This window comes from Microtus oregoni, unplaced genomic scaffold, assembly GCF_018167655.1.
Source record: "Microtus oregoni isolate MIOR12 unplaced genomic scaffold, Mior012 000023F_ref0000262, whole genome shotgun sequence".
Lineage (NCBI taxonomy): Eukaryota > Metazoa > Chordata > Mammalia > Rodentia > Cricetidae > Microtus > Microtus oregoni.
In genome coordinates, this window is record NW_024543082.1 from 29,685,332 (window position 1) to 29,710,551 (window position 25,220).

Consider the following 25,220-nt stretch of genomic DNA (forward strand, 5'->3'; position numbering starts at 1 on the left):
ACCATGGCTCATTTGTGTATTAAACTAGTAGGGTGCACAGAAACAGGTGCTAAGAAAGTAGAGGCTAAGGTGGGAAAGGTTCTGAGGGTGAAGTCATTGTCATAACAGAAAAGTGGCATTGTCTACACATCTACTTCCTGTGTTTTGAGAGCCTCTTCTCCTTCCTCATCTTAGAGTGAGCAGAAAGCTCCCCTTTGCTCCTGATTGCTAACACCAATACCAGGTCAGAGGCTAAAGGGTGGTGGTATAGCTACCAGGAAAGGCAGGAGCCCTTCTGTCACTAAGTACTGTCCAGGAGACATGGGGAAGGACAGAGCCAGCTTAACCAGGGAATTTGGCTAGCCGGCGGCGAGCCTGGGACAGCCTTGACAGCCGCTCCTTCAGGAACTTCCTCTTCTCACTGGTGTCATTGCGTTCCTTCAGGAGCCAGCTACAGGAATCCTTGTCCTGCAGGAGCTGGAGCATGCTCTTCTGCAGCTGCTCAGCAAACATTTTCAGGATGAAATACTGGATGATCAAAGGAATGTGGCTGGAGATGCGGTTGTGAGCTTCCTGGAAGAGGGAGACACAGAAGGCTTGAGGAAGGGGCAAAAGGAACCTAACACCATATATCTCTGAGTAGTGAGATCATGACAGATAAAGGCCTCAGCCCTCTCAGTGTCTTAGCAGAGCAGGTCCAAGGTACCTGTTAGACTCTGGATCCCACCAGTTTCCCTGACCATCAATCAAATGGACTTTCAATGGATAAGAGTACTATGTACTGGAACATAATCCACAGACACACCCAACTCCATTCCAAATGGCTGGCCCCTCTACTGAGAACATTGCTTGCTGTGGGACAATGGTCTGTACCCTGTCACTTGTATTTTAAATAAATGCTGATTGGCCAATAGCCAGGCAGGAAGTAGAGGTGGGGCACCAGGCAGGAAGTAGAGGCAGGGCAATGAGAATTCTGGAAAGAGGAAAAAGATTCATTCTGCAGTCAACACCAGAAAGAGAGGAAGCCAGACACAGAGCAAGCAAGATGTGACTGCCTCGCCAAAAAAGGTTCCAAGCCACATGGCTAATATAGACAAGAATTATGGGCTAATATAAGTTATAACAGTTAATAAGAAGCCTGAGCTAATGGGCCAATCAGGATACAAGTACACCATGTCCACAGCGCCCTGGGAATAGTTAAGCAGCTGTGTCATAAGTAAGAAGATTCCTGACAAGTGATGAGCACCTAGACACAGCTTGGGCACAACCAATGGCAGGACATAAGCTATGTGTTCTCTAACCACAGATAGTCCGGGTGTGGCCTGTCTCCAAACATCAATGGGAAGGAGTGAGGTTCAGAGGTGGTGGGAAATAAAAGGCATAGAGACCCCGGATATCCAGATGTTGGTGCCTTGGGTGGGAATGGGGCCTTGGCTAATAGGAAAGGATGATGTCTGCAGACAAAAAGCCCTGATTCATGCTATGGTATGTGTGGACATTGAGGTCAGTATGCTCTGAGAAATAACTGAAGAAGGCAGGGTAAAAACTCTACTATTCCACTTGTTAAGATCCCTGGAGTTGTCAGAGTCCCAGAGAAAGAGAGCAAGCCTGACATCTACAGGTGCATGGCCATAAGACCTAGGCGTCTTGTGGTTGGCCAGAAGACAAGTCTGGCCTTCTGGCAGTCAGTGGCAGAAGTCTGTACATTACAAAGTCACCATTCCTCCCCTTGTGTGGTAGCTTCCAAGGCCCCATGGCTTTGACTGAGTAGGACCAGCTATACTTGGGTTACATGATGTATGCCCCACCAGACAGATACCAGAACCTGGCTTCCACTGGATGAGTACACGGCATCCCAACACTGTGCTAAGGGCTCTCCACTCTACCACAGGTGCTTGGGATGCTAAAACCAAGAATAAAGTTGATATTCTAAGTCACACAGTCAGCGACACATGGACCATAAAAGGCCAACGTCTGTGGCTCTAAACTACCTGTTCATCTGGATGAATTATATATAACCCAAAGGCTCACACAGAACTTAAGGATGACATTGTCCTGAAGCCCTTTTGCAGATTCGTATCCTGCACAGAGAGACACACAGAAACAAAGGGAACAGCCAGCAATGGTGGCATACAACTTTAGTCCCAGCTTTGTGAGTTTGAGGCCAGCCTAGTCTACAGGGTGAGTTCCAAGATAGCCAGGGATACACAGAGAGAACATGTCTCGAAAAACAAACAAAAAGAACAACAACAACAGGAATCCCAAAGAAACAAAGGGAATGAATACCCTGAAACCCCATTCCAAGGTGTTCACACACTTACCTGGCGGTAGGCATTCAGATGCTGAAAGATCTCAGCCATTGATGAGTTCTGCAAAGCTTGAGAGGAAATGGAGCCACTTGACTTTGTCTTATTCTTCTCCTCCTCGGTTTCCTTCTCTCTGACCTTCTGCAAAGCTCCCCTGTAGACTTGGTCCTGGCAGTAGATGATCTGCTCCATCTGAAAGTGAAGTCGGATCATCTTCTCCGCTTCCTTTTCTTGATCTAATCTGATGTCTTCGAGTTTGGACTGCAAGGAAAGAGAAGTGTAGGCCAACATCATCAAGAAAGGCTTGCCATGGCGTAAAAACACAGGATACCCAACAGGTCCACAAGTATCTGGTCACCCAGCAGAAACAAGAAGAGCCATTACCGGGGAGTAGTCCCTGTACCCCTTGGTCATCTCATCTATGTAGGGTCCTCCAAACTGACGGTGGAAACCAGAGGAAGCTTAGGCGTGAGTATCCCCTTAAAGGTCAACCTTCAGCATCAACTCGAGTGGATTTATTTTTAAAGATTTGTTTATTTATTTTATGTATTTGTTGCATTCCTTTGTGTTACCATAATGCAGAAGCCGGAAGAAAGTTCTGGATCCCCTGGAACTGAGGTTACAAATAGTTGGAGCCACCTGATGTGGGAACTGAACTCATGTCCTCTACGAGAGCAGTAAGCATTCTTAACCGCTGAACCATCTCTCTAGACTCTTGACTAGATTTAGAATCACTCAAGCGGCTTGTCTCTGAGCATGTCTGAAAAGGTGTTTCCAGAGATGTTTAACTGAGGTGGAAGACCCAGTCTAAAGTGGGCAATGCTGTTCTATATACAGTTGGAGCTTCTGAACACCAGCACTCATTTTCCAAACAGAGCAACGTGACCAGCTGTCTCACATCCGTACTGCTCTGCCTTCTCGGCCACAATGGACTGTATCCCCTCAAACCATGAGCCTAAATAAATCCTTACTAAGTTGTTCTTACCAGTTATTTGGTCACAGTAAGGGTAGAAGGAATACACTTAGGATGGGCTAGGGATCTGTATAGATTCTCAGCCCTGACCCAGCCGCTCTCCTTGCTGTTTTAGCCGCTTTAACATCTACAATAAGAAGGTGACTTCTACCAGAAAGTGTGCAAATGTAAGAAGGACTCAGTTTAGGTCAGTCACCTCCTATGGGTGCCATGTCCTAGGAGTTCAGGGCAGCCTTATCCTAGAGTGGCTCCTGACTTGACCATTGCAGGGGCAATCTATGCAAAGTTCAGTGCTGGGTGCGTCTCCAGTTGTACCTCTCCTTTACCATACCTTCCAGGGAATCCTCATCCTCCCACAATGGGGACACAGGCCCATGGAACAACCCAGCTGTGGCCCAGGCTGGAGAATGGCAGCGCCAGTGGCCACCTGCACAGGACCTGTGTGTCTGGCAGGGGCTGAGTTTCTTCACCATGCCCTATGAAGGTAGAGGCATTTTCTCTTTGCTGCTGCATCCCTCTAAACAGACACAATTTCACACTTATGGTCCTCGCTGTTAGAATCACTATTAGAAACCAGCCAAGACTGCTGTGTCCCTAAGAATCCAGCAGCCCTTCCCTTTCACCCTCACACACAGCTATCCTACCAAGCCAACAGGCTACCAGACGCCTGGATTTCTCATCTTGGGAAGTAAGTTTTCTAAGACACATCATACACATGAAAGGGTATCAAAAGGCTACTGATGGGTATCTGGTGATTACCAGGGCCACATTTACCCACCCTTTCCCTTCTGCCTGTTGGGGTATCGGAGAGCCTGACTGTAGGTTTGTAAAACCTTCCCCTTTCCTCAGAGACTTACAAAAAGGGATCTCATCTGTTCTATGGGCTTGAATCCTCTTCAAACACCTGTCAGAGTATCTCTGGACCTGGGGCCTGACTTTCCTCAGAGCCACAAGTATACTGTCTGTGTGTGTGTCTGTCTGTCCACAATGAACAACTCTTCTAATAAATGTCTTACTTCCCACAATCTGTCTCAACATCACCCCTGAACCCCACATCTGATACCTTTCACTCAGTGTCAGGAGGGTCTTCCTTTGCATGGGCCCTGAGGCTCCCTGACAAGAGCCTCATCTGTGGATTTCCGCCTTCAGCTCTGTTCCTCCTTCTCTTCTCCCTCCTCTCCCTGCCCCTACTTTAGCCAGATAGCACCAGTAGCCTCATCAACAACATGCAAGGAGGAGCTTAAGCCTTTTCCATACAAGCACAGTAAAGGAGACACAGTCTCAACCCTAAACACCTGTTCCCTAATGTCATATTCATTATGCTTTAAAAACAACACACACTTGGTTTTACCTTGGTAGTTCTGTGGAGATTAAAAAACTCATCAAAATTTTTTTCAGAAACTTTCGAAAAGGCCACTCGTACCATTTCTGATTGAAGAGAGAAAAAACAGTTTAACATAGTAAGTGGTTAAGATGTATTCACTCTGTGTAGATGTAAAACCAACCAGGACAGGGTTGAAGGATGCAGGGGCTCTCCTGCTCCCTCCCTCCTTTCTTTCCTTCCTGACCAATGAAGAGGGAGGTACACCCAGGCTTTTAGAGAACTCTCTTTAATATAAATATAGCTGCAGGCTAAGCATGGTCATCACTTTGTGCGAAGGGCTCTGGCTGTGCTCTTTACAGGATTGAGTTAAGGGCCCAAAAGGTGACTCTGCTCTCTGACAGCAAACCCCTGTACCCACAGACAGGATCAGAATGGACTGAATTTTTGATCACCACAGAAAACCCTCCCACCCACCTAGAACCAGCTCTGGAGGACAGCCCTGGTTGTCCCCTGTCCTAGAACAGTGACCCCGGGTAGCGCTCACCGGTGACCTTGTGCAGCATGTCCACAGCCGGCTCTTCCAGGACTCTGATTTGGCTTCTTATGATGTTCTCAAATGTTTTGTAGTTCACAAAGCCTGGCAGCTCTCGGCCTCGATACTGCTTTTCAAATTTCCAGACTTCATTATATAAAACATCATAACCTACAGTAGGAGGTGACTGTTAGATTCTAAGAGGACTTGCAAATATTTTCCTAAACAAGCCCATTCTGATCTTATTGGATTGACTGAGATATAATGAAGCAAATAAATATCTGCAAATTGAAAGATATTTGGGGTTATAAGGAAGAATACAATCTTGACGCAAAAGGCAAGTTCAGTGCCAGAGACCATGGCAGAATCCAACAGATGGAAACCAGAGGAAGACATGGCATCAAAAATACCTTGAGTGTGTGGGTTTATGAATCCAGCTGAATTTGAGCAAAGAGACAGAGCACATACCTCACAAGCCCTGTGACCCCCAGACAGCATTAAGAGCTGGGTGGGAGGAGGGGTGCCTCTCAGCAAGAGATTACAGGGCAAGTAGGAACCTGGATGGTCCCAGTGTGACCTGATCTCCCTGTTCATGAGACAAAACACTTAGTCCCTCTCCCCACTACTGGAAATGGGCAGCAGACTCAGACAGTCCCAGCTTCCCCTGTGGCAAACTAGCTGTTTTTATCTTTTTATTTTATCACTTTATGTGTATAGGCATTTTGCCTGCAAATATGTCTCTGCGCAATGTGCATACAGTGCCTCCAGAAGTCAGAGAGATCCCCTGGGATTGAATTTACAAATGGTTATGAGTCACCATGTGGGTGCTAGGTTTCAAACCTAGATCATTCCTAGTGGACTGGCAACTGAGAGGTGGGCCTTTAAGAAGTTACAAGGACATGGTAGCTCCATCCTTACAGAGGGAGAGGCCAGAGAAAACTGGCTCTTATCCTCCACACATGAGGACCAGGCTAGATGGTGCCACCTTGGGAGCAGAGATGGAGACCTCACCAGTCCCTTCATCTTCTGGTTCCTTGACCTTGGACTTTCTAGCACCCAGAACTGTGAGTGATGGTTTCCTATTGTCTATGACAGTGGAGTATAAGATTGTTAAGGATGGCAACCCAGATCGAACAAGGTACTTACCGCTTTGGAAATGTTTTTCGATCTCCTTACTCCACGAGAAGAACTCCCCTCGGATCTTGTTGAACAGGCGACATTCCCCCTCCCCCACATTCTCCTCCCCTTGTACTATGGCAGTGATGTCCTGGTTAAAAGCATTGATTTTCTGTCAAGAAGAAAAACATCATTATTAGCAGAAATCCTTCAAGCACGGGGTCAAGGTAGTAAAAGAACATATGTGCCCTGAAGGTGGATGAGCCACCTCCTTCACATGGGCCCAGCAGAACAGTATGGAGAAGGGGCTTTGGCAGCAGGAAATACCTTCATTCCCCCTTCTCCTTTGGGAGCCTTGGGGAGAATTCTTCTGTCAGTGTGCATGAAACGAAAATGCCCCCGCAAGTCCCGCCCTGCACTCAACCATAGTCTCTGCCCTGACTCCTTTTTAACACTAAATGGACAGGATGCAGCTCCATCAGCCTTGGAGGCTTGAGATCTGAAGAGCCCCAGAGAGCAGTGGCTGTGTAGACAGTGATGCCTTCCTCACGCCTGGAACTATGGGTAATGCTCACATCGATCAGGAAGAACGTTTTCCCGTCCTCGTCTTCTGGTATGTCTGCACCGTACTTCTGCAGCTCCTCGCTTGCAGCCTGGTAACACTTCTTTATTTGATTTTCTAACAAAGGCAGAGATTTCTGAAATGGAAGGAGATAAACGGGAGAGAGACCTATAGACTGGGTTGCAAAGGTGGTGCGGGACAATTCTGTATTCTGTCAATTATGTTTTAAATAAATGCTGATTGGCCAGGCAGGAAGTATAGGCGGGACAACCAGACAGGAAGTAGAGGTGGGGCAATAAGAACAGGAGTTCTGGGAAGAAGGAAGCTCTTCCTGCAGTCCTGCCCAGACACAGAAGAAGGAAGATGGACCTGCCCTGCTGAATAGGGTACCGAGCCATGTGGCTTGTATATAAACTAGAATAATGGGCTCCAGAGGTCCTGAGTTCAATTCCCCAGCAACCACATGGTGGCTCACAACCATCTGTAATGAGATCTGGTGTCCTCCTCTGGCATGCGGGCATACATTGAGGCAGAATGTTGTATACATAATAAATAAATAAATCTTTAAAAAAAGTTAATAAGAAGCCTGAGCTAATGTGCCAATCAGTTTACAAATAATGCAGACTTTCTGTGTGATTTCTTTGGGGCTAAATGACTGAGGGAACTGGGCAGGACAGAAACCCCAACAAGCAGGCCCTCCATGTTACACCAAGGAGGCCCCAAACCTGCTCAGTGTAGTCACTGGGACACGTGGGTAACATGCTGAAGTCTGGATACAGTTTCCCTGGTGCAGAGCAGCCCTTGAGAAGCATCCCTTCCCACACAGGTTTGCCCACAACTCCATCTGGTACACAAACCTGTCCACTGCATATGGTTGCTTCCTAAAAGAGCCACCCAGGGTCACCTCCTTCTGTATCTGGGACATGAACTCTCTTGAGGGAAATGCAACAAAGCCCTTATAGAAACTTCTGAAACAGGGGAAGTTAGAATAATACAAGACTCCTAATTCAACAAGTCAAAAGCTGCCAAGGATTCTTGTTTCCAAGGAAGGTTTCTATAGCTTTGCTGTCCCCAGGCAGCTCAAGGCACAGAACTCAGCAAGAGCAGGCCTGTCTCTGTCTGCATCAAGGAGGACCAGAGAGGGTCACTCAAGATCATGGTGCCCTGCAGATGCCCTGGTCTCCACCTGCATCCTGGGGGCCACAGGAAGACCTTGAACTCAGGAAGAACCCAGGGGAAGAAGATCACTCCTGGGTTCGTTCCACAGCCGTCCTCAAGCAGGTATGGACACTAAATCCACATGTGCTGAGTATTCTCACCACCCCAGTTGAGAACTAAGGGGTTTGAGATGCAGACTCCACCAGGTCAGAGAAAGTGAACGTGGCTTCTATCTGAAGAGGCCATGTGAACTCAAACTCTCGAGATCAATTCCAGAATGAGGGCCTCACAGCTGTGCCACCCAGAACCTAAGGGTGACAGCAGCAGGAGCCAGCACAAAGCCTTCAGATGCTGGAGTGACTGACTCCCAAACACAGCATGTCTGTGCAAAGAGATCTTGACCAGCTGTGTGCCCAGAACCACCCCAGTCCCAGCTTAGCTTGATGAAGACACAGCCTCCCTGGCTTACACAGATGTGTGCAATGAGCTCCGTGGTCAGTCTCTCTGCCAGAAGGGGCACTGTGGCCTTCCCATCCTCCAGAAGAACACTGAGGGAATAGGAGAGAGGGTCCCATTAGACTCGGCCAAAACACAAGTCTGCAGTCTGCTGTGGGGAGGCCAGGGCCAGTTTGGGAACTATCGATGAACCTTGTGATTGGTACTCATGAAGCACCCAGAGATGGTTATGTATAGTGATACAGGGGAACCAACTAGGATAGTTCCACAATGGGCTGCAGTAATCCCCCTCAGCACATTAATAATCAGAGTAAAATCTGTTCTCCATAAAGCATATGTACACAACCACAGCTATGTCATCATAGCACAACATCCCATTCCATGTGTGATACATTTGAACACATATACACACATCTTTTGTGGTTCATATACAAGTATACAACACAACCTTCCATACGTTATATGTTAGTAAAAACACACACATGTATAATACATACAAGTAAACACACACTTCCATATAGGCTGTACATAGGGGAACACACATACATACATAATACACAAGAATGCATATAGATCCAGGTCTTTTTACAAAGTCACTGACATGCATTTGCATATGTGTGATGAACAAGTGAAGTGGGGAGACACACTCTGGTTCAAGAAAGCATTTAAAGACATGAAGCTACATTATTCCGAGGCGGCCAAAATCTGTGTTCAGACAGCACACTGTTATGCCTTAGGATACAAGTCATCAGGGATTTAGAACTCTTCCTGCCTGTGAGTGACTGCTAACTCTTATTGGGGCTCCAGTTTCTACACCAGTCAGTTTATTTAAACAAACTGTGGTAGAATAGAAACAATGGAAACTTTGTTTTGCTTTGAGCCAGGGTCTCTCTACATAGCCCTGGATGTCCTGGAACTCACTGTGTAGATTAGGCTAACTTCCAGCTCAGAGATCCACCTACCTCTGCCTCCTGAGTGCTGGAATTAAAGGTGTGCACACAATAGAAACTTTTAAAACAAGAAGGGCCTGGAAAGATGTATTCCAAGTTCTGAAAGATCATAACTGTTGACCCAGACTGTTATACCCAGCAAAGCTCTCTATTAAAATTGATGGAGAAATAAAAAATTCTATGATAAAAACAGATTTAGGTAATTTGTGACTGCTAATTCCACTTTAGAGAAGATCCTGGAAGAAATACAGGGCTCTGAAGAGAAAAGTAAACATAGCCAAGTAATCACAGAGAATCAAAAGAGGTCAAAGAAGACCACAAAAGAAATGACAAACCCTAAGTAGTGGTGCAGGAATCTCATGTGGGTTTGAGGCCAGCCTAGTCTACAGAGTAAAGTCTAGGACAACCAGACCTACCTAGTGAGGTCCTGTCCCAAAATACAAAGTAAAAACAAACAAAACAAAAACAAGTGACAAGAATTAGCATATATCTGTCAATAATAATTCTGAATATGAAGTCTCAGTTCCTCAATAAAGACAGACTAGCAGGTTGGATCTGAACATAGAATCCATCTTTTTGCTGCCTCCAGAAAATACAGATTACTCTCAATGATGGACATGACCTCAGGGTAAGGGTGGAAAAGTAAATGAATCTAGAATACAAGTAGGTTAGATATTCTAATTCCTGATAAAGTAGACTTCAACATAAAACTTGTCAAAAGAGATAAGGAGGGATATATAGCTTGAATTCTAGTTGGTCTTAATAATAAAAACCTAAAGTCAGATATCAGGGTGAATGATTCACTAAAGGGATCCTTTACACTGACCACAGGAACAATCTATCAAGAGGATACTGTAGTCTTAAACATACAGGCATTTAATACAGGGCCACAACTTTCGTTTTAAAATGCTCTTAGATGTAAAACCACAGATTGACTAATACACCGATTGTGGGTGATTTCAGTACCCAACTCATGTCAACAGATAGGACATCTGGACAAGATCTAAGCAGAGAAACATGGCAGTTAAGTGATACCAGAAACCAAATGGAATTAGGCTTGGTGATTCACGTCTTTAATCCCACACAGAAGAAGGCAGATCTCTGTGAATTTGAGGACAGCTTGTTTTTCATAGTGAGTTCCAGGACAGCCAGAGATTAGTAAAGAGACTTTATCTCAAACAAACAAGAAACAGTCTGACAGACAAAAAGGAAAAGAAAAAAAGAAATCAAGTGTATCTAACAGACATCTGTAGAACATTCTACCCAAACACTAAAAAACACACATATACACATTATTTTCAGAAGTCCCTTAAGCTTTCTCCAAAACATATCAGCTATTAGAACACAAGTCAAATCTCAACAAACACAGGACAATTTAAATCACATCCTGCACTCTATCTGACCATAACAGAATTAAGCAGTATATCAACAGCAACAAAAATTAGAAGCAGGGCACTAAACAACACCCTACTGAATGTTGATTGTTATTAGGAAGAAATATGGAAATTAAAAAATTTCTAAAATTTGCTGGGTGGCAGCAGCACATGCCTTTAATCCCAGCACTTGGGAGACAGAGATAAGCTGGATCTCTGAATTTGAGGTCAGCCTGGTCTACAGAGATTCAGAACAGCCAGGGTTACACAGAGAATTCCTGTCTCAAAAAGCAAACACACACACACACACGGGGGGGGGGGGGGGAGAAACAAAGAAAAGGAAAAAAGAAAAAAATTTAAGAATTGAAGGGAAATGAAAACATAACATATATAAATCTACAGGACACAGTGAAAGCAGTCCTAAGAAAAATGTCTATAGCACAAGTGCATCAAAAATTTCGAGATATCATAAATTAATAACTTAATGATGCACTTGAAAGCCTCGGAAAATCAAGAGCAAACAATACCCCCATTGATTGGACAATAAAAAAATTGAATTGAAAAAACTACAAAGAATCAAAAAATGAGAAGTTGGATCTTCGAAAAGAAAAAGAAGATTGACAAATCCTTGGCCAAATTAAGAGAGAGAGAGAGAGAGAGAGAGAGAGAGAGAAAGAGAGAGAGAGAGAGATCCAATAGATGCGATAGATCCAAGTGGAGGGCAGACACTCACAAGGACATACTTTAAAAATCTCTAATTCATGAAACTGAGAAGCCTAAAAGACAAGGATGAAATTAAACCAATATGAAATAAACAGTTTAGACAGATCCATGACCAGGAATGAGATCGAAACAGTAATAAAAGTTCTCTCAACTGAACATCCCAGGACCAGATAGATTCTCTGCAGAATTCTACCAGACTTTCAGGAAATTCACACCAGCACTGTCCAAATTCTTCTTGAAAGAGAAAACGAAGGACAGCTTCCAAACTCTTCTCTATGAAGCCAGTATTACCTTGATACCAAATCCAGATAAAGACAATACAAACAAACAAAAAAATTATAGACCAATCTCCCAGGTGAAGAAATATGCAAAAGTTTTCAATAAAATACTGGCAAACCCAAATTTATGTGCATACAAACAATATCATCCATCACTACCAAGTTTGGTTTCATTCTAAAGATGCAAGGATGGTTCAACATACGTAATTCAATTCATATTATCATCTATCACCACAGTGTACACAAAGACAAATCGTACCATCATCTCATTAGACACAGAAGAAGCCTTTGACAAAATCCAATATCTCTTCATCACAAAAACCGTGAAGAAGATAGGGATGGAGGGAACTTGCCTCAACCTAATGACAGTATACATGACAGTGTATACAAAAATCCTATAGACAACATCATACTAAATGGAAACAAATTAAAAAGTTTCCACTAAGATTAGGACAGCCCAGGAGAATGCTCCTGCAGTAGGGAGTTCTAAAGGTCGTGGTGCGATTTAAGCCATCATCAGCAGGTGTCTTTGGGAGCTCAGATGTTATCATTTATGTCTATTGTTATCTGACCTTTGATTTGCAGTAATGTGTCAAGCAAGAGCCTGGCCTGGTGTTCTGCAGGTTCTGAGCAGTTGTCTATGACAAGATGGCAAAGGGGCACCAAGCATGGCTCAGAGCTGCTTTTATGACATGTCAAAGGCACAGTGGGGTTCTGGGTCTCCAACTTTTCCTCTGCTCTTTTCTATTTGTAACTCTAGTTCCTGCACCTCTTGATTGTGGTACTTTGGCAAGCCCCCTCTTCTCTTTTACTACCTACTACTCTTTAAGGACTACTTTGTGCATTGTGCTTTCTTTCAGGAAAGTTTTACAGTGGTTTTGAAGGTGCAATCATCCTCAGGATGTTGCACATATACCCTTCATGTCAGGAATTTTATTGGCCAGTAATTTTCATGGCATGGGACAGTATGGCAAAGGCACCTGAAGTGAGGGTGCTCCTTGAAAAAGGCTTGCTCCTTCTCAAGGGCCTCAGTCAGGCTCAGCTGATCCTGGATGTCCTGCTGACCCCTGCACTTGACCACCATGTAGCCCTTCTTCAGGTGGTACACCAGGTTCCGTACCACATCAACAACTTTGTCTTCAGTACCTCTGTCAACCAGATCGGGCTTGGTCAAGATCCCTGCAAGACAGACACTGGAATCAGAGGACACACCCTGCCCCAAGACAGCAGGAATTGGAGCTCTCACTAACCACCAGGATCCCATCTTTGGCTGAGAGAGACAGAACCCATGCAAGGAGGAAGTCCATCCACAGAGCCAAGTGCAGTTAGCCTTGTGAAATCAGAGAAAACCCTCAGAGCTGCAGGCTCCTTCCTAGCACCTCTCCATGGCCATCACACAGAGACAACAGCTATTCAACCTTTCACTCTGTGTGGACCTTACCATGGATCCTCAGCCAGTGAGTCTCAGCAAATATGATTTCCTCCCCACGCTTGCCCACCTCTGACTCCTCATGCCTTTCCTCCCAGGGAGACAAGATGAAGGGCTCGCTTCCTGCCACCTCAGTGGGATCCTGACTGTGCTGAGTTTGGTCCATCTGGATTCAGGGGATGGATCCCCACTGGCAACCACACACCACTGTTATCTTCACTTTCCTCACCTATGGTCCTGTCCCCGTCAGGGTCCACCTCCTGAGCCATGCTCAGTGCCTCTGTGGTGGCGATGTCCACATTACTGGGGACCACCACCAGGTTGATGGTCTCCTGTTTCTGGATGTACGTCTTGATGAGTCTCTTGATCTGTAAGAAATGAGATGGTGACTCCTAGTTATGAAGACGGACTGAGAGTGAGATGGTTGTGGCCACCCACTTGCTTCAGGCTCTGGCTTCCATGGACTGCACCCCTCTTTAGTGAATCCTGGCCATTCAGTCTCACTCCCGCCTCCACAAGGTCTGTCCTAGACACAGCCCTGGACATACTCCCGTGCCCCTTGCAGCCCAGTGTGGGTCAGAGTGGAGTGTAGAGTCTCACCTGCTGTCCGATGTCTGCAGGCTGGTTGCCTACAGCCACCCTGGTGATCCCAGGCAGGTCAATCAGGGTCAGGTCTGGGACATTTGGGGAGCTGACATCCAGGCTAATGAGTTTATTACTGATTCCCAGCCCTACCCCAGCAATAAAGTTCTGGCCTGTAGAGGAGGGAAAGGAAGCCTGGTTAAACTTTGTGGGGTGGGATAGGGAGAATAGACTGAGGGAATCTAGACTAGATAGATGGAGGGGATCTTCTTTCAGGGAACTCTGGGAAAGCATGTCTTGGCTATGCATGACCCCACAGGTTCCTGTATTGAAAAGTTGGATTGGTCCCCGACTGGTCATGATTTAAGCTTCTAGACACTTTGTGAGGTGGAACCCCGCTAGAGGAAGTAGGTCACTGGGGGACAGGCCCATGTGTCTCATTTCTGGCTCTTTCCTGCGGCACTCTCCTTCTCTCTGTCAACACCTGTCCCTGCCATAATAATGTTCCTCCCAGGATCATAGGAAAAAGTCACCATAGACAAAAGCCCTCTGAATCCAGGAGAGAAAGTATGCCCCCCTGAAAGGCATCCTGGGAGGTATTGTGCCACAGCCACTGAGAAGGAATACAGAGTCTCTTCTGTCCGGGGGTCCTGGGTGACAGCAGGTTGGAAGGGGTCTCATTTTTGTGTGTGTGCTGGAACAGGGTCCTGACAGAATGACTCTACACTTCTCCTCCGACTCCAGGCAGGGTTGACAGGCAGTCAGAGGATAAGGGACAATGGGACACTGACCTTTGTTGATGGCCTCTTCCACCTGGGAGGGATCAGAGAGCTCCACTTCGATGTCGTCATAGATGACCTTGCCTCTCCACTCCTCTCCTGGTTCCGACTTCCTCAGTTTCAGCACCAGTGGGCACCTGGTGACAATACCTAGGAGATGCGGTCCCTGTGAGCCCAGTGCTCTCCTCCTAGTATGGCACCCTCAGCTCTGTGGGGACCTTGGTGGAACCTTTAGGGTACCAGACATCTCTCACTAGCCCCCTCTTCCACATCTTGTTCACTGTGCTGCCCAGGCTATTTCATCCTACCCCCTGTTATGGTCTCTTTCCAACTCCTGCCTTTTCCATGACTTTTCAACTGGGTCCCTGGACCACGTCTGCTCTGACCTCTCCCTGAGCACTTGATGACCACCTCGGTCATGGAGTTTAAGCAGCAACACTAACCTGGACACCAGTCTCTTCTCCAAAGAGAATGTGTCACCTCAAAGGAAGGGTCTAGGAACCTGACCCACTTAGTCATGGCTTCTGCAAACTGCAGGTTTCAAGTGACTCACAAAATGTACAATGGAGCAATGGACTGAAAGCTGCTCCCACCCCACCCCTATTTGGGCACCTGCCCCCACGTGCCCAGCCCCAACACCTGCAGTGATTGTTGGATACAGAGCCAAAAAGGAGGTAACTTAGGCTCATGAAGTGCTTGGGAAGCTGCATGGGAAAAGCCCAAGCCCTAAAACTGGTACCCTTGTGAGAGGAGGAAGAAACTGCTAGACTGCACAGAAGAAAGGCTGCCCTCAAGCCAAGGAGGAAGACCACCTTGACCTTTGTTCTGCTGTGTGCCGAAACTGGGAGGTTTGAGCCCCAGGTCCCACAGTCTAGCAAGGCAATAAGCACGGAGCTCTCACCGCTGCCTCTGGGGAGGGCCACTCCTGACAGTGCTTCCAGCACAGAGCTCTTCCCTGAGCTCTGGTCCCCAATGACTGCTATGGCAGGCAGGGCCAGGTCCTGCTCCACGCCCAGGGCCCGCAGGGAGTCGATGAGGTCAATGCAGGGCCGCACCTTCTCCTCATACTGCGCGCAGAGGTTGTTCACAGAGTCCTAGATGAGGGCAAAACAAGAGTGAGGTTGTGCTCCTCAGGAGTGCTCCAGCCAAGGCTGCTGGGTTCAAGAGTGAGGTTGTGCTCCTCAGGAGTGCTCCAGCCAAGGCTGCTGGGTTCAAGAGTGAGGTTGTGCTCCTCAGCAGTGCTCCAGCCAAGGCTGCTGGGTTCAAGAGTGCGGTTGTGCTCCTCAGGAGTGCTCCAGCCAAGGCTGCTGGGTTCAAGAGTGCGGTTGTGCTCCTCAGGAGTGCTCCAGCCAAGGCTGCTGGGTTCAAGAGTGCGGTTGTGCTCCTCAGCAGTGCTCCAGCCAAGGCTGCTGGGTTCAAGAGTGCGGTTGTGCTCCTCAGGAGTGCTCCAGCCAAGGCTGCTGGGTTCAAGAGTGCGGTTGTGCTCCTCAGCAGTGCTCCAGCCAAGGCTGCTGGGTTCAAGAGTGAGGTTGTGCTCCTCAGGAGTGCTCCAGCCAAGGCTGCTGGGTTCAAGGATGGTGCATATGCTGTTAGAGTTCCTAAGAGTAAGTAACGGGCAAACTACATTTGAGGAAATAAAAAGTTGATTCTTCTGTATCGATGATGAAAATGACAGGATCCGTGTTGTTGTGCATGGCCTAAGAACCTACAGTGCCACTTGCTCCTCTTTATCAGAGCTGGACCTGCAATGTTACCCCAGGTTCACTGTCGCCAGAGAAGAGGAGTGACATGGGTTTCCTCGGAGGAAGTGAAACCATCCATTTTCCCTTGTTTACTGTTTTTATAGGATTAGGGCAAAAACAGGACCAAGGCAGAAGTAACCTCTGTGGATACTGAATGTTAGTTCTCTACATTGTTATGGGTTGAGCCAAGGGCAGGTCACACACTCTATCCTCTGGCCCAACCGGGGATATGATCATGCACTGGCTATGCTCTGCCAACACAGTTAGGAGTAATGAAGCCCCATTCTATCCATTCGGACTCCAACTTTGATACTGACAAGCCCCTAGCTAATGGTTGCTCTGCCTCTCTCACACAGACAATCTTCTTGTTAGAAGACATTCTTATGTACAATTTACTGTTACAGTTGGCCTCATCAGAAGTCAGAATATCAGAAGGTCAGTCATGCCCTACACACACACACACACACACACACACACACACACACACACATCCTCAAGGGCTTCCTGTGAGCCTGCTGGCCTGTGTCACTGGACCAGATCCCTACTTCTTTTCCTACCTGTTTGACATATCTCATAGCTAACTCCAAGCTCTCCCACTCATCTTCCTCAGTCTTTAGACTCCACACTTTTAACCCTTAGTCTCTCTTTCAACCACAGTCTTGGTTTTCACTGTGATGTGTGAGCAGCTTTCAGTTGTCACTCTGGACCACCTCCCTTTACTACCTACTGAGTGCCAGGGCCTGCCTCCTTAATGACAACCATAACGAGCTGGAGAGATGGCTCAGAGGTTAAGAGCACTGGCTGCTTGGCTGGTCTTCCAGAGGTCCTGAGTTCAACTCCCAGCAACCACATGGTGGCTCACAATCATCTGTGATGAGATCTGGTGCCCTCTTCTGGCCTGGAGGCATAGAACACTGTATACATAATCAATAAATAAACCTTTGAAAAAATGACAACCATCATCCAAATATTAAAGAAGGTCAACAAATTTCAGGTACATGATACCCAAAAACCTACAACAAGGTATATTTGAATCAAATGATTAAAAACTAGTTATGGACAGAAAGTTTAAAAGTGATCAAAAAATTACACCTTACATACAGAGGAACAGACACAAGCTTGACAGTTTCTTATCAGAAAGAACGGAAGCATGAAGATAGTGGGGTAGAATTTGCCAAAACGTCTTGACGGCTGGGTTGCAGCTCCATTTTGAAAAATGTTTATATTGATGACAAAAACACCATGAACTTAGAGTTCTATACCCAGAAAAATATCTTTTGAAATGAGGGAAGAGTGAAGCTATATCACCATGGAGAACTGGCAGGAACATCAGATGGCTGGGAATTCGTATATCTTTGGTCGGCCATGTGGCCTTTCCCTTAAAAGCTGCAAGAAGCCAGGGAGGTTTGTTTGTTTGTTTGTTGTTTTTAAGAAGTGTTAATTAAATTACAAGTCTGTTAGGAAGAAGATGAGAGTGTGGCTTACTGGTAAGTGTTGGATAGATCATTGAACACTCTGCAAATATCTTTCCCATTGCTCAAATGCTCTGTTGTCACTAGATCCTATAATTTAGGGGGAAAACTAAGACTTGGAGAATTAAGTTCACCCTGGTTGAAATATGACAGTTTAGGAGTCAGATAGCCTGTGTCCTGCTCTGAAAGTCTCTTGTGCTGTTCTCATAAAAACCAGGAGATGATTGTTACAAATAGAAACACGGAAAATTATGTCAAAATATGGACTTTCCAGATATGAAATCTGAACAAACTTATCCCCAGCAGATCCACACTGCAGAAATTGTAAAAGGCATCCTGTGTGCAGAGGGAAAGGGACAGGAGAGGAATCCTAAATTCATATGAATCAGCCTGGCACAGATCTCTTATGACTTCAGCATCCTTAAGTGATACCTAAGCACAAACAGTGGTAATGGATTGTGAGGTTTCTGATTAATGGATAAGGAAGACCATGGCAGATTGGATGGGGGCAAAGAGCAGAGAAAAGGTTCTTATACCACCCAGGAAGTTAGTATTCTGTCCCTCATAGATAGATTTCCTGAGTTTATTAAAGGCAAGAACTACAGACATTGACATCGTGTTAATAGAAGTCAGCAGAAGATTGATAAGCACTCCTAAAATATAGATGTTTAATCTTAAACATGGAAGAATATAAGGAAAGGGGGGAGTAAGAACAAATGGCTTCACACATAAAAATGAACAGCAACAGGTGTTCTCATCTAACAGCACCATATTAAATATAAATGGCTTAAATTCTGCCCCAACAGGCGAAATGGCTCTGAAACAGAACTACAAAGTGCGAGAATGGAAGCCTCTTGTCCCGAGATGGTGATAAGGTTGGAACTGATAGGGTGTGTACTTCACAGAATGGGACAGGACATTAGTGGAACAGAACATACAGCTCTGAAGGTCACCACATGGTACTGATGCTGATAAGATACAAAGGCAATGTCTGGGAAAGGACTGGCTTTTCACCATGCCATGTTGGAATATTTTACTGTCTACATTTAAGTTAAAAGACCTAAATCACTATCTCACACGATAAAAATGAATTCTTGATCCATCATAGACCTAAATAGAAAAGACATAAAATACAGACATTCTTAAAAACAATAACTACAAAAATCTCCAAATGTGAGTTAGGTCCTGACTTATTAGAAATGACCCTAAAGGTATAATTTAGATAAAAATTATAAAGTCATGAGAGCTAAAGACTAGGTCTTCAAAAAAGGAAAAAAAAGTGTTATCCAAGAAACAAATGTTTGCTAAGTATATATTTGACAAAGAATTAATATTGGGTTTCAGCCTAACACAGACCACACTGACATGGACTCCCTAGCCAGATGTGGTCTGACTCCAATGAGCACACCCAGGATTGCTGCTGGGTCTGAGACCTCACTATGCCTATGGTGCCCAGCAGTGAGTCTGAGTCTTGACAACATTCTGTTTTTGTGCCCTTGTAAGATCCATTTATAATATTTAATAAAATAGAAAGAAATAAGCTAAGGCACAGGTTCCCCACCCTCCAACCCTGTGAAGGAAATAACCATTTCTGGACCAGGACACCTCATCCTCACATCACCTCTCTCCCATCACTCTCCCCTCCAGCAGGTGCCTCTGCCCCAAGCTCTTGGCAATCACAGCCTTGCTTTTCAATATCATTTGCCTGTCTCTCCCCAAGCTGATACTTGTGCCATTGCCTGTGCTGAAGCTCTCTACACAGACATATGGCCATTTCCTTTCAGCTTTGTGCTGTGGAATAATCTTTTTATATACTTTAATGGTCTGTCATTCAGGCCAGGCGATGTTGGTGCATGCCTTTACTCACAGAGGCAGGCAGATCTCTGTGAGTTCGAGGCCAGCCTGGTCTACAAGAGCTAGTTCCAGGTCAGGCTCTAAAAACTACAGGGAAACCATGTCTCAAAAAACCAAAAAATAAAAAAAAGATTCGCCATTCAAATTGGTTTAATAAAAAGCAAACTGGCCAGTAGCCAGGCAGAAAGTATAGGCAGGACAACCAAACTATACAGGATGTTGGGATAAAGAAGGATGGAGTCAGAAGGCTGGATCCAGTATAGACAGAAGTTTCTCTCCTGCCCGGCCCCACAGCCATTCAGTCCCAAAGAAACACAGAGGCTTATATTAATTATAAACTATTTGACCTATTAGCTCAGGTTTATTATTAACTAGCTCTTACAACCTAAATTAACCCATAATTTTTATCTATGTTTAACCACATGTCTTGGTACCTTTTCTCAGTGCAGCTTCTCATTTTGCTTCCTTTTTGTCTTGCTGGTGGCTGACTCTCTGCCTTTCCTCTTCCCAGAATTATTAATCTTGTTGACCCTTCTATACTTCCTGCCTGGCTACTGACCAATTAGCAAGTTATTAAACTAATATGAGTGGCAAATCTTTATAGTATACAAGATAACTATCTCCCAGCAGTTCAACAATTGAGAGCAGTGACTGCTCTACCAGAGGACCTGAGTTCAACTCCCAGCAACCACATGGTGGCTCACAATGCCCTCCTCTGGCAAGAAGAGGAACATGCAGACAGAGCACTCTTATGCATAAATAAATTTTAAAAAAGATAGATAAAGTCAGAAGAGTCTTGAGCAGATGCAGCGAGAAACAAGGTGGGCATGCTGTACTGAAAAAAGGTATCAAGTCACATGGCAAAGCATAGATAAGAAATATGGGTTAATTTAAAAGTTAGCAAGTAATAAGCCTGAGCTATTGGCCTGGCATTTATAATTACTATTAAGCCTCTGGTTACTTGGGAGCAGCTTGTGGAAGAGAAACTCCTGCCTACAGCTTTGTAGACTGTTGATCTTCCCTCACAGGAGGAAGGTGGAGAGGGTCATGGGATCCTCCATGAATATCCAGATATTTTTCCAGTTGTGTGTAATTCTGTTTTAAGTGCACTTGGCTTTAGGCCTATGGGAGTTCTAAAGGAAATAGATGGGGAATAATGAGGGGAGGGGACATCTACACAGCCCTGGGGGAGCCATTGTCCCTGCTGGATGCAGATCTTCTAGTATGGTTGCTTTAAGGAAAGCTTTATGCATTCCTGCTGTGACCCCCTTCCCTATTGCTGAGCAAGGAAGTCTGATAAATTCATTGGTTCCCTGGTGACTGCTGATGAAATTGCACCTTGGTTTGTCCTTGGGATCTTAGAAAGAGGGACTCATTACTTTCTCCCCCAGGGAGAGGATTGTAGCAACAACACCCTACATGAGGCCTTGCTCCTGGCACTCCAGCAGCAGATCCTCTGGGGCTTTGTTGCTAACATCAACTGTACTCCGAGGAGGTGCAAGAGTCTCACTTGTTTCTCCAACAAAGCACACCTGTGCCTGTTAAAGCAGATGGCTCCAGCCCTAGGTCTCTTATTTATCATACCTGAGTGTGTAGAGGAGGCTGTGCTACTACTGTGGGTCTGAAAGCACCCAAATCAGAAACTCGGTCCCTCTCTGCCTAAAAGCTGCTGAGAGATCATAGATAGCCTCTCGCCTGGACAGAAAAACCCAAAACAAGTGTGAGTGTATATGAATTTGGATCTGAAACATGCTCCAAAGACCTCCTGAAGGTGAGGTCCCAGCTGTTCTTGGAATGTGGTGAGGTTGGAAGAGTTGGGGACTACTGGGAGGGTATAGGTTACTGCCAGCATGACCTTGAAATGAACTTGGAGCCCTTCCTCTACCTCTTTTTCCCCCCTAGTCATTAGACTTCTGTTGCGGGAGGTCCTTCTGCTCCTCCAGCCAATAGCCGCTGAGATACCAGCCCACTGGGGTATGGTCTCTCTCTTTAAAAAAGCGGCCACTTTCCTCCTCGCTCTCTATTTGCTTCATGCTCCGCTTCCGGCAACTAGACTCCTTCCTGACTGCACAGAGGGCTGTTGTCTGGGACGGTGATCTGTAAGTTTTTTCCCCTCTAAATAAATACCACCCTATTAATCATAATTCCAAACTGGTGTGGGATTCTTCATGATTTACGCCTTCGTCAGACATCAGTTTTGTTCCTTCATGCTATGCATTGCAGGAATAGAACAACGGCACCTAGTGGCCATGGGATGTAATTTCTGAAACTATGAGCGAAATAACCTTTCTTCTTTATAAATTGATTCTTTTGAAAACTTGGTCACAGAAACAAAAAGCTGACTGATGCATTGGGTGTGAGTTCCTTCTGCCCTTACACTGAGGGTTATAGCCTGGGGAATGAGGATACAGTTTTGAGTGCCAGCATCAGCTCTACTGACTACTCTCAACAGCCATGCTGTCAGTCCGACCACGGATATGGAAAAGCCCACTGCTGAAGGGAGGAAGACCCTCCCAAGGCCAGAAAGCTGACTGGTCAGGCTGGGACCATGCTAAGGGAGCAAAATTCCAGCAAAACTGGATCCCAATTCAATGAAAACAAATACCAAGTGGCTTCTCCAGGGAGGTAGTGTCTCAGTGAGTCATTAACATTGTAGCTGGAGATTAAGTCATGGTGTAGGCAGGGTATAGCATAGCACTGCCCATTCCTAACGATACCCCTTTTCCCAGACCAAGATGGCATCCTGTGAAGGACAAGAGAGGGTCATTGGTTTTACCTCAGCCCAAGCAAAGTGAACAGTAGACCCACATTGGCATCGTGCCCCAGGAAGGTCAAGGAAGCCACCACCTCCAGGGGGTGTGACATAAAGCATCAGCCTTCAGATGGACACCTGTCATACCTGGTTTTTCTCTTCAAGGCCAGTCTCTCCATTGGGCAATTTGTCACTGGGTAAGGTGACTGAAGCAGGGTTTCCAGATTCTTCTGTGCTAAGAACCATCTTTGATTTCTTCTTCCTGGGAATACTGTGGAAAATGAGGATTTTAAGTTAGAAAGGTTTGGAAAACAATTTTTCAGACCTTGGCTAAGATTCACAACAGAGATAACAATATTACAGCCTCCATTCCTTTCTTACCAGCCCCAGGGGTCTGCGCTTCCTGACAGCATCACCCATCACCTCTCCTTTTGGAAAGGCAGGTGTTTATTTCTGACTTGGGAGGGGATCATGAAAGAGGAGTAATTCTAAAGGCGCTCATAGAGACTGTTAATCTAGGAAATTCTTCAGATACAGCTCTCCTCCTGCTGCTTTGGGAAGACCTAATATATTACAAGGGGTCCCAGGCACCGGGATAAATACCCTTTTACCCTCTGTTTGTGCCTCATCTATTGGTTCATGCTTGTTTTGGTCAATTTCACTGCACAATCAAGTGATATCACGGGCCTTGTGCCCCATGATCAAAGATTCCTAGTGACCACTCAAAACAAGACTTAGGCATCTGGTCCTTTTCTAGAACCTAAGTCCTATGTGTTGTCTGCAAATCACAAGCATATGCAATTCTTCTGAATCACCTTTGAGACTTGGTTGATCTCAGGAGCACAGCAACCTCAGGCATTACACCCCCCTCTGTTCCTTCAGTGTCCTGGGCAGCCCCCTGCACTGCCAACCTGAGGTGAGTGCATCTGCCCATCTAGATCTTGCTCTAGTCAAGCACAAGCTACTCCCAGCAGTAGAGCAGCCCTACGTTGCAGGGGAGCTGCAGGATACCCTTGCCTCCGGTCTCCTAACTCTGTCACACTACAGATCCCATTGCACAGAGACCATCAGGGCAGCCCTACCACATCTTATGCAGGCTCCTGCCTCAACTGAAGTTCAACATCAGACACACACACAAGTAACCAGGTGTGGTGGGCTCTAAGCATCCCTACCCAGGCAGGCCTGTGCTCCTTTGTGCTGTCCTTGGGTTGATTGGCCATACCTCCACTCTATAGGAGGCAGGGGTATTTGCCAATGGCCCTAATGTGCTATTTACCATTTATTATGGACAGAGATCTCAATGGTGGGGCTCCCCTGAGTTTTTATCCTGTTGGGAAAGCATCCTCAGCCTGGTTGTAAACAGGAGCAGCATGGAATAGGATTCCGAACCCCTAACCACCCTGCCTGTCCAGGAAAACTGAGATGATAAGAGTGGGAGCCTTCCCAGGCCTGTCTGGGTGTTAAAGTGGCCATAGAGAGACTCAAGAGTCTTTTTATCTCCCAGTTCCTGCCCTCCATGTCCCCCTGCTGTTGAGCCTTTGAAATGGAAGGTTTGTGGGACACCCTGCACTTTGAGCAGGTCTAAGCACTGGAAAGACCCTGGGAATGTACAGCCCTGTCAGCCCTTCCAGCAAGGTCCCCAGAGCGGTCCCACCTGTACTTCAAAGCCTGTCCCTGAGTCACCTGTTTCCTCCCACCCTTAACAAGAGACTTCCATCTGTTTTCCCAGGGGCTCCTGGCCCATGCTGCAGGGGATCTGAAACCTTTCATCTATGCTTTAGCCCCAGACTCCGGAGATTCCAGAGACCCCAGGACCCCACCCTCTCCAGCTGCCTTTTAGCAGAGATAATAGGATTTGTGAGGTTGCTTCAGACTGACTCTGAAATCAGTAGCGGGGTGGACCCGCTGTGTCTAGCCCAGTAACTCCCTGAGCTGCCACTCACCCTCTAATTTTAATGGCACTGAGCAATGTCCCACAGTGCCCTCCAGAATCTTCAAGGAACCCAGAGGTATCCCCTAGCTCTGCACAGAATCCTGTGCGGTACTTACCACTCCGCTGACACTGCTCAGCAAGAGAGTTCAGTTGCCGACTCCAGTCTTTTAAATAGTGCTGGCTCCTCCTACTTCCCCACGGAGAACTGAAACTTAGTGAAATCGCCTGAGCTTGCTGCCCACCCCCGCCCCTCAAAAACCGAGATCAGAAACGAAACTCATCACAGAGTGGGAGGGGAATGGCTTGGCTGCGTCCTACATTCTGGAAATTGCGTATTTTGGGTGCAACCCACCAAGACCATTTGTATGGACACCAGCTCACATGGCTGCCTGCTTCCCCTCAGGACCAGCCCGGCTCTGTGCAGCACCTTCCACTCCAACAGTGTGACCTCCTCTTAGCTGAATACAGCCTAGACTAGCCTTCCTTTTCATGGGGTAATCCCTGCAGCACCAGAAAGGGACAGAGACAAACCATCCCGGGAGTCACCCAGGAACCGTGCAAGCCTTTCTGGGTAACTTGTGAGAGCAGTTGAGGGCTGAGCAGACTGCTCCTGCAGGACTGGTGAGGGTGACAGGTGCTGGCTTTCTTGGAGAAGAAGGGGCAGACCCTGGGCCCTATTGCACCTTTCAAAGCAGAGCCCTGCACTGCAGAGAACATCCCCCATCTTAGGGAAGTGAGTGCCTCTCCTCAGAACACAGGGATTTGCTTACTGTAGCCCTTTCCCCAAGCTGCCTGCGCTGGGAACTGGCAGGACTGACACCATGCTCCCTGTGTGTTCTCTAAGGAGCAGTCTTGCCACAGGGTCTGACCTGTTTCTGTGGCTGAGGGCAGGGTCCGTGGCTAGCACCTTGTCATTGCTGGTGACTCTTGTAGTTGGGATCAAGCAT

General features: G+C 46.4%; 1 protein-coding gene across 4 annotated transcripts; it reads right to left on the reverse strand.

The window, feature by feature from the left end:
- Mx1 (MX dynamin like GTPase 1) lies at window positions 1-25,220 on the reverse strand. 4 transcript variants are annotated; one of them, XM_041673144.1, is made up of 15 exons: window positions 25,143-25,164; window positions 24,390-24,460; window positions 22,488-22,611; window positions 15,422-15,614; window positions 14,533-14,670; window positions 13,760-13,914; window positions 13,389-13,527; window positions 12,711-12,909; window positions 8,420-8,498; window positions 6,806-6,928; window positions 6,261-6,402; window positions 5,127-5,285; window positions 4,610-4,686; window positions 2,301-2,546; window positions 1-552 (listed from the first exon to the last, which is right to left on the reverse strand). In XM_041673144.1, the coding sequence occupies exons 3-15, from the start codon at window positions 22,584-22,586 to the stop codon at window positions 322-324; spliced, it is 1,980 nt and encodes a 659-aa protein (XP_041529078.1). In that variant the 5' UTR covers window positions 22,587-22,611; window positions 24,390-24,460; window positions 25,143-25,164; the 3' UTR covers window positions 1-321. The 4 variants fall into 4 exon arrangements, with proteins under 4 accessions (XP_041529078.1, XP_041529081.1, XP_041529079.1 ...); XM_041673147.1 differs by lacking the exon at window positions 24,390-24,460 and having other exon boundaries at window positions 25,143-25,220; XM_041673145.1 differs by lacking the exon at window positions 25,143-25,164 and having other exon boundaries at window positions 24,390-24,488.

Excerpts from the sequence above, each read along its gene's own strand:
- Mx1 (XM_041673147.1), bottom strand. The coding sequence starts at position 22,586 with ATGGTTCTTAGCACAGAAGAATCTGGAAACCCTGCTTCAGTCACCTTA. Across the intron at positions 14,671-15,421 it reads GGCCCTCCCCAGAGGCAGCG|GTATTGTCACCAGGTGCCCA; the intron begins GTGAGAGCTCCG and ends CGCATCTCCTAG. Across the intron at positions 13,528-13,759 it reads CTGCAGACATCGGACAGCAG|ATCAAGAGACTCATCAAGAC; the intron begins GTGAGACTCTAC and ends CATTTCTTACAG.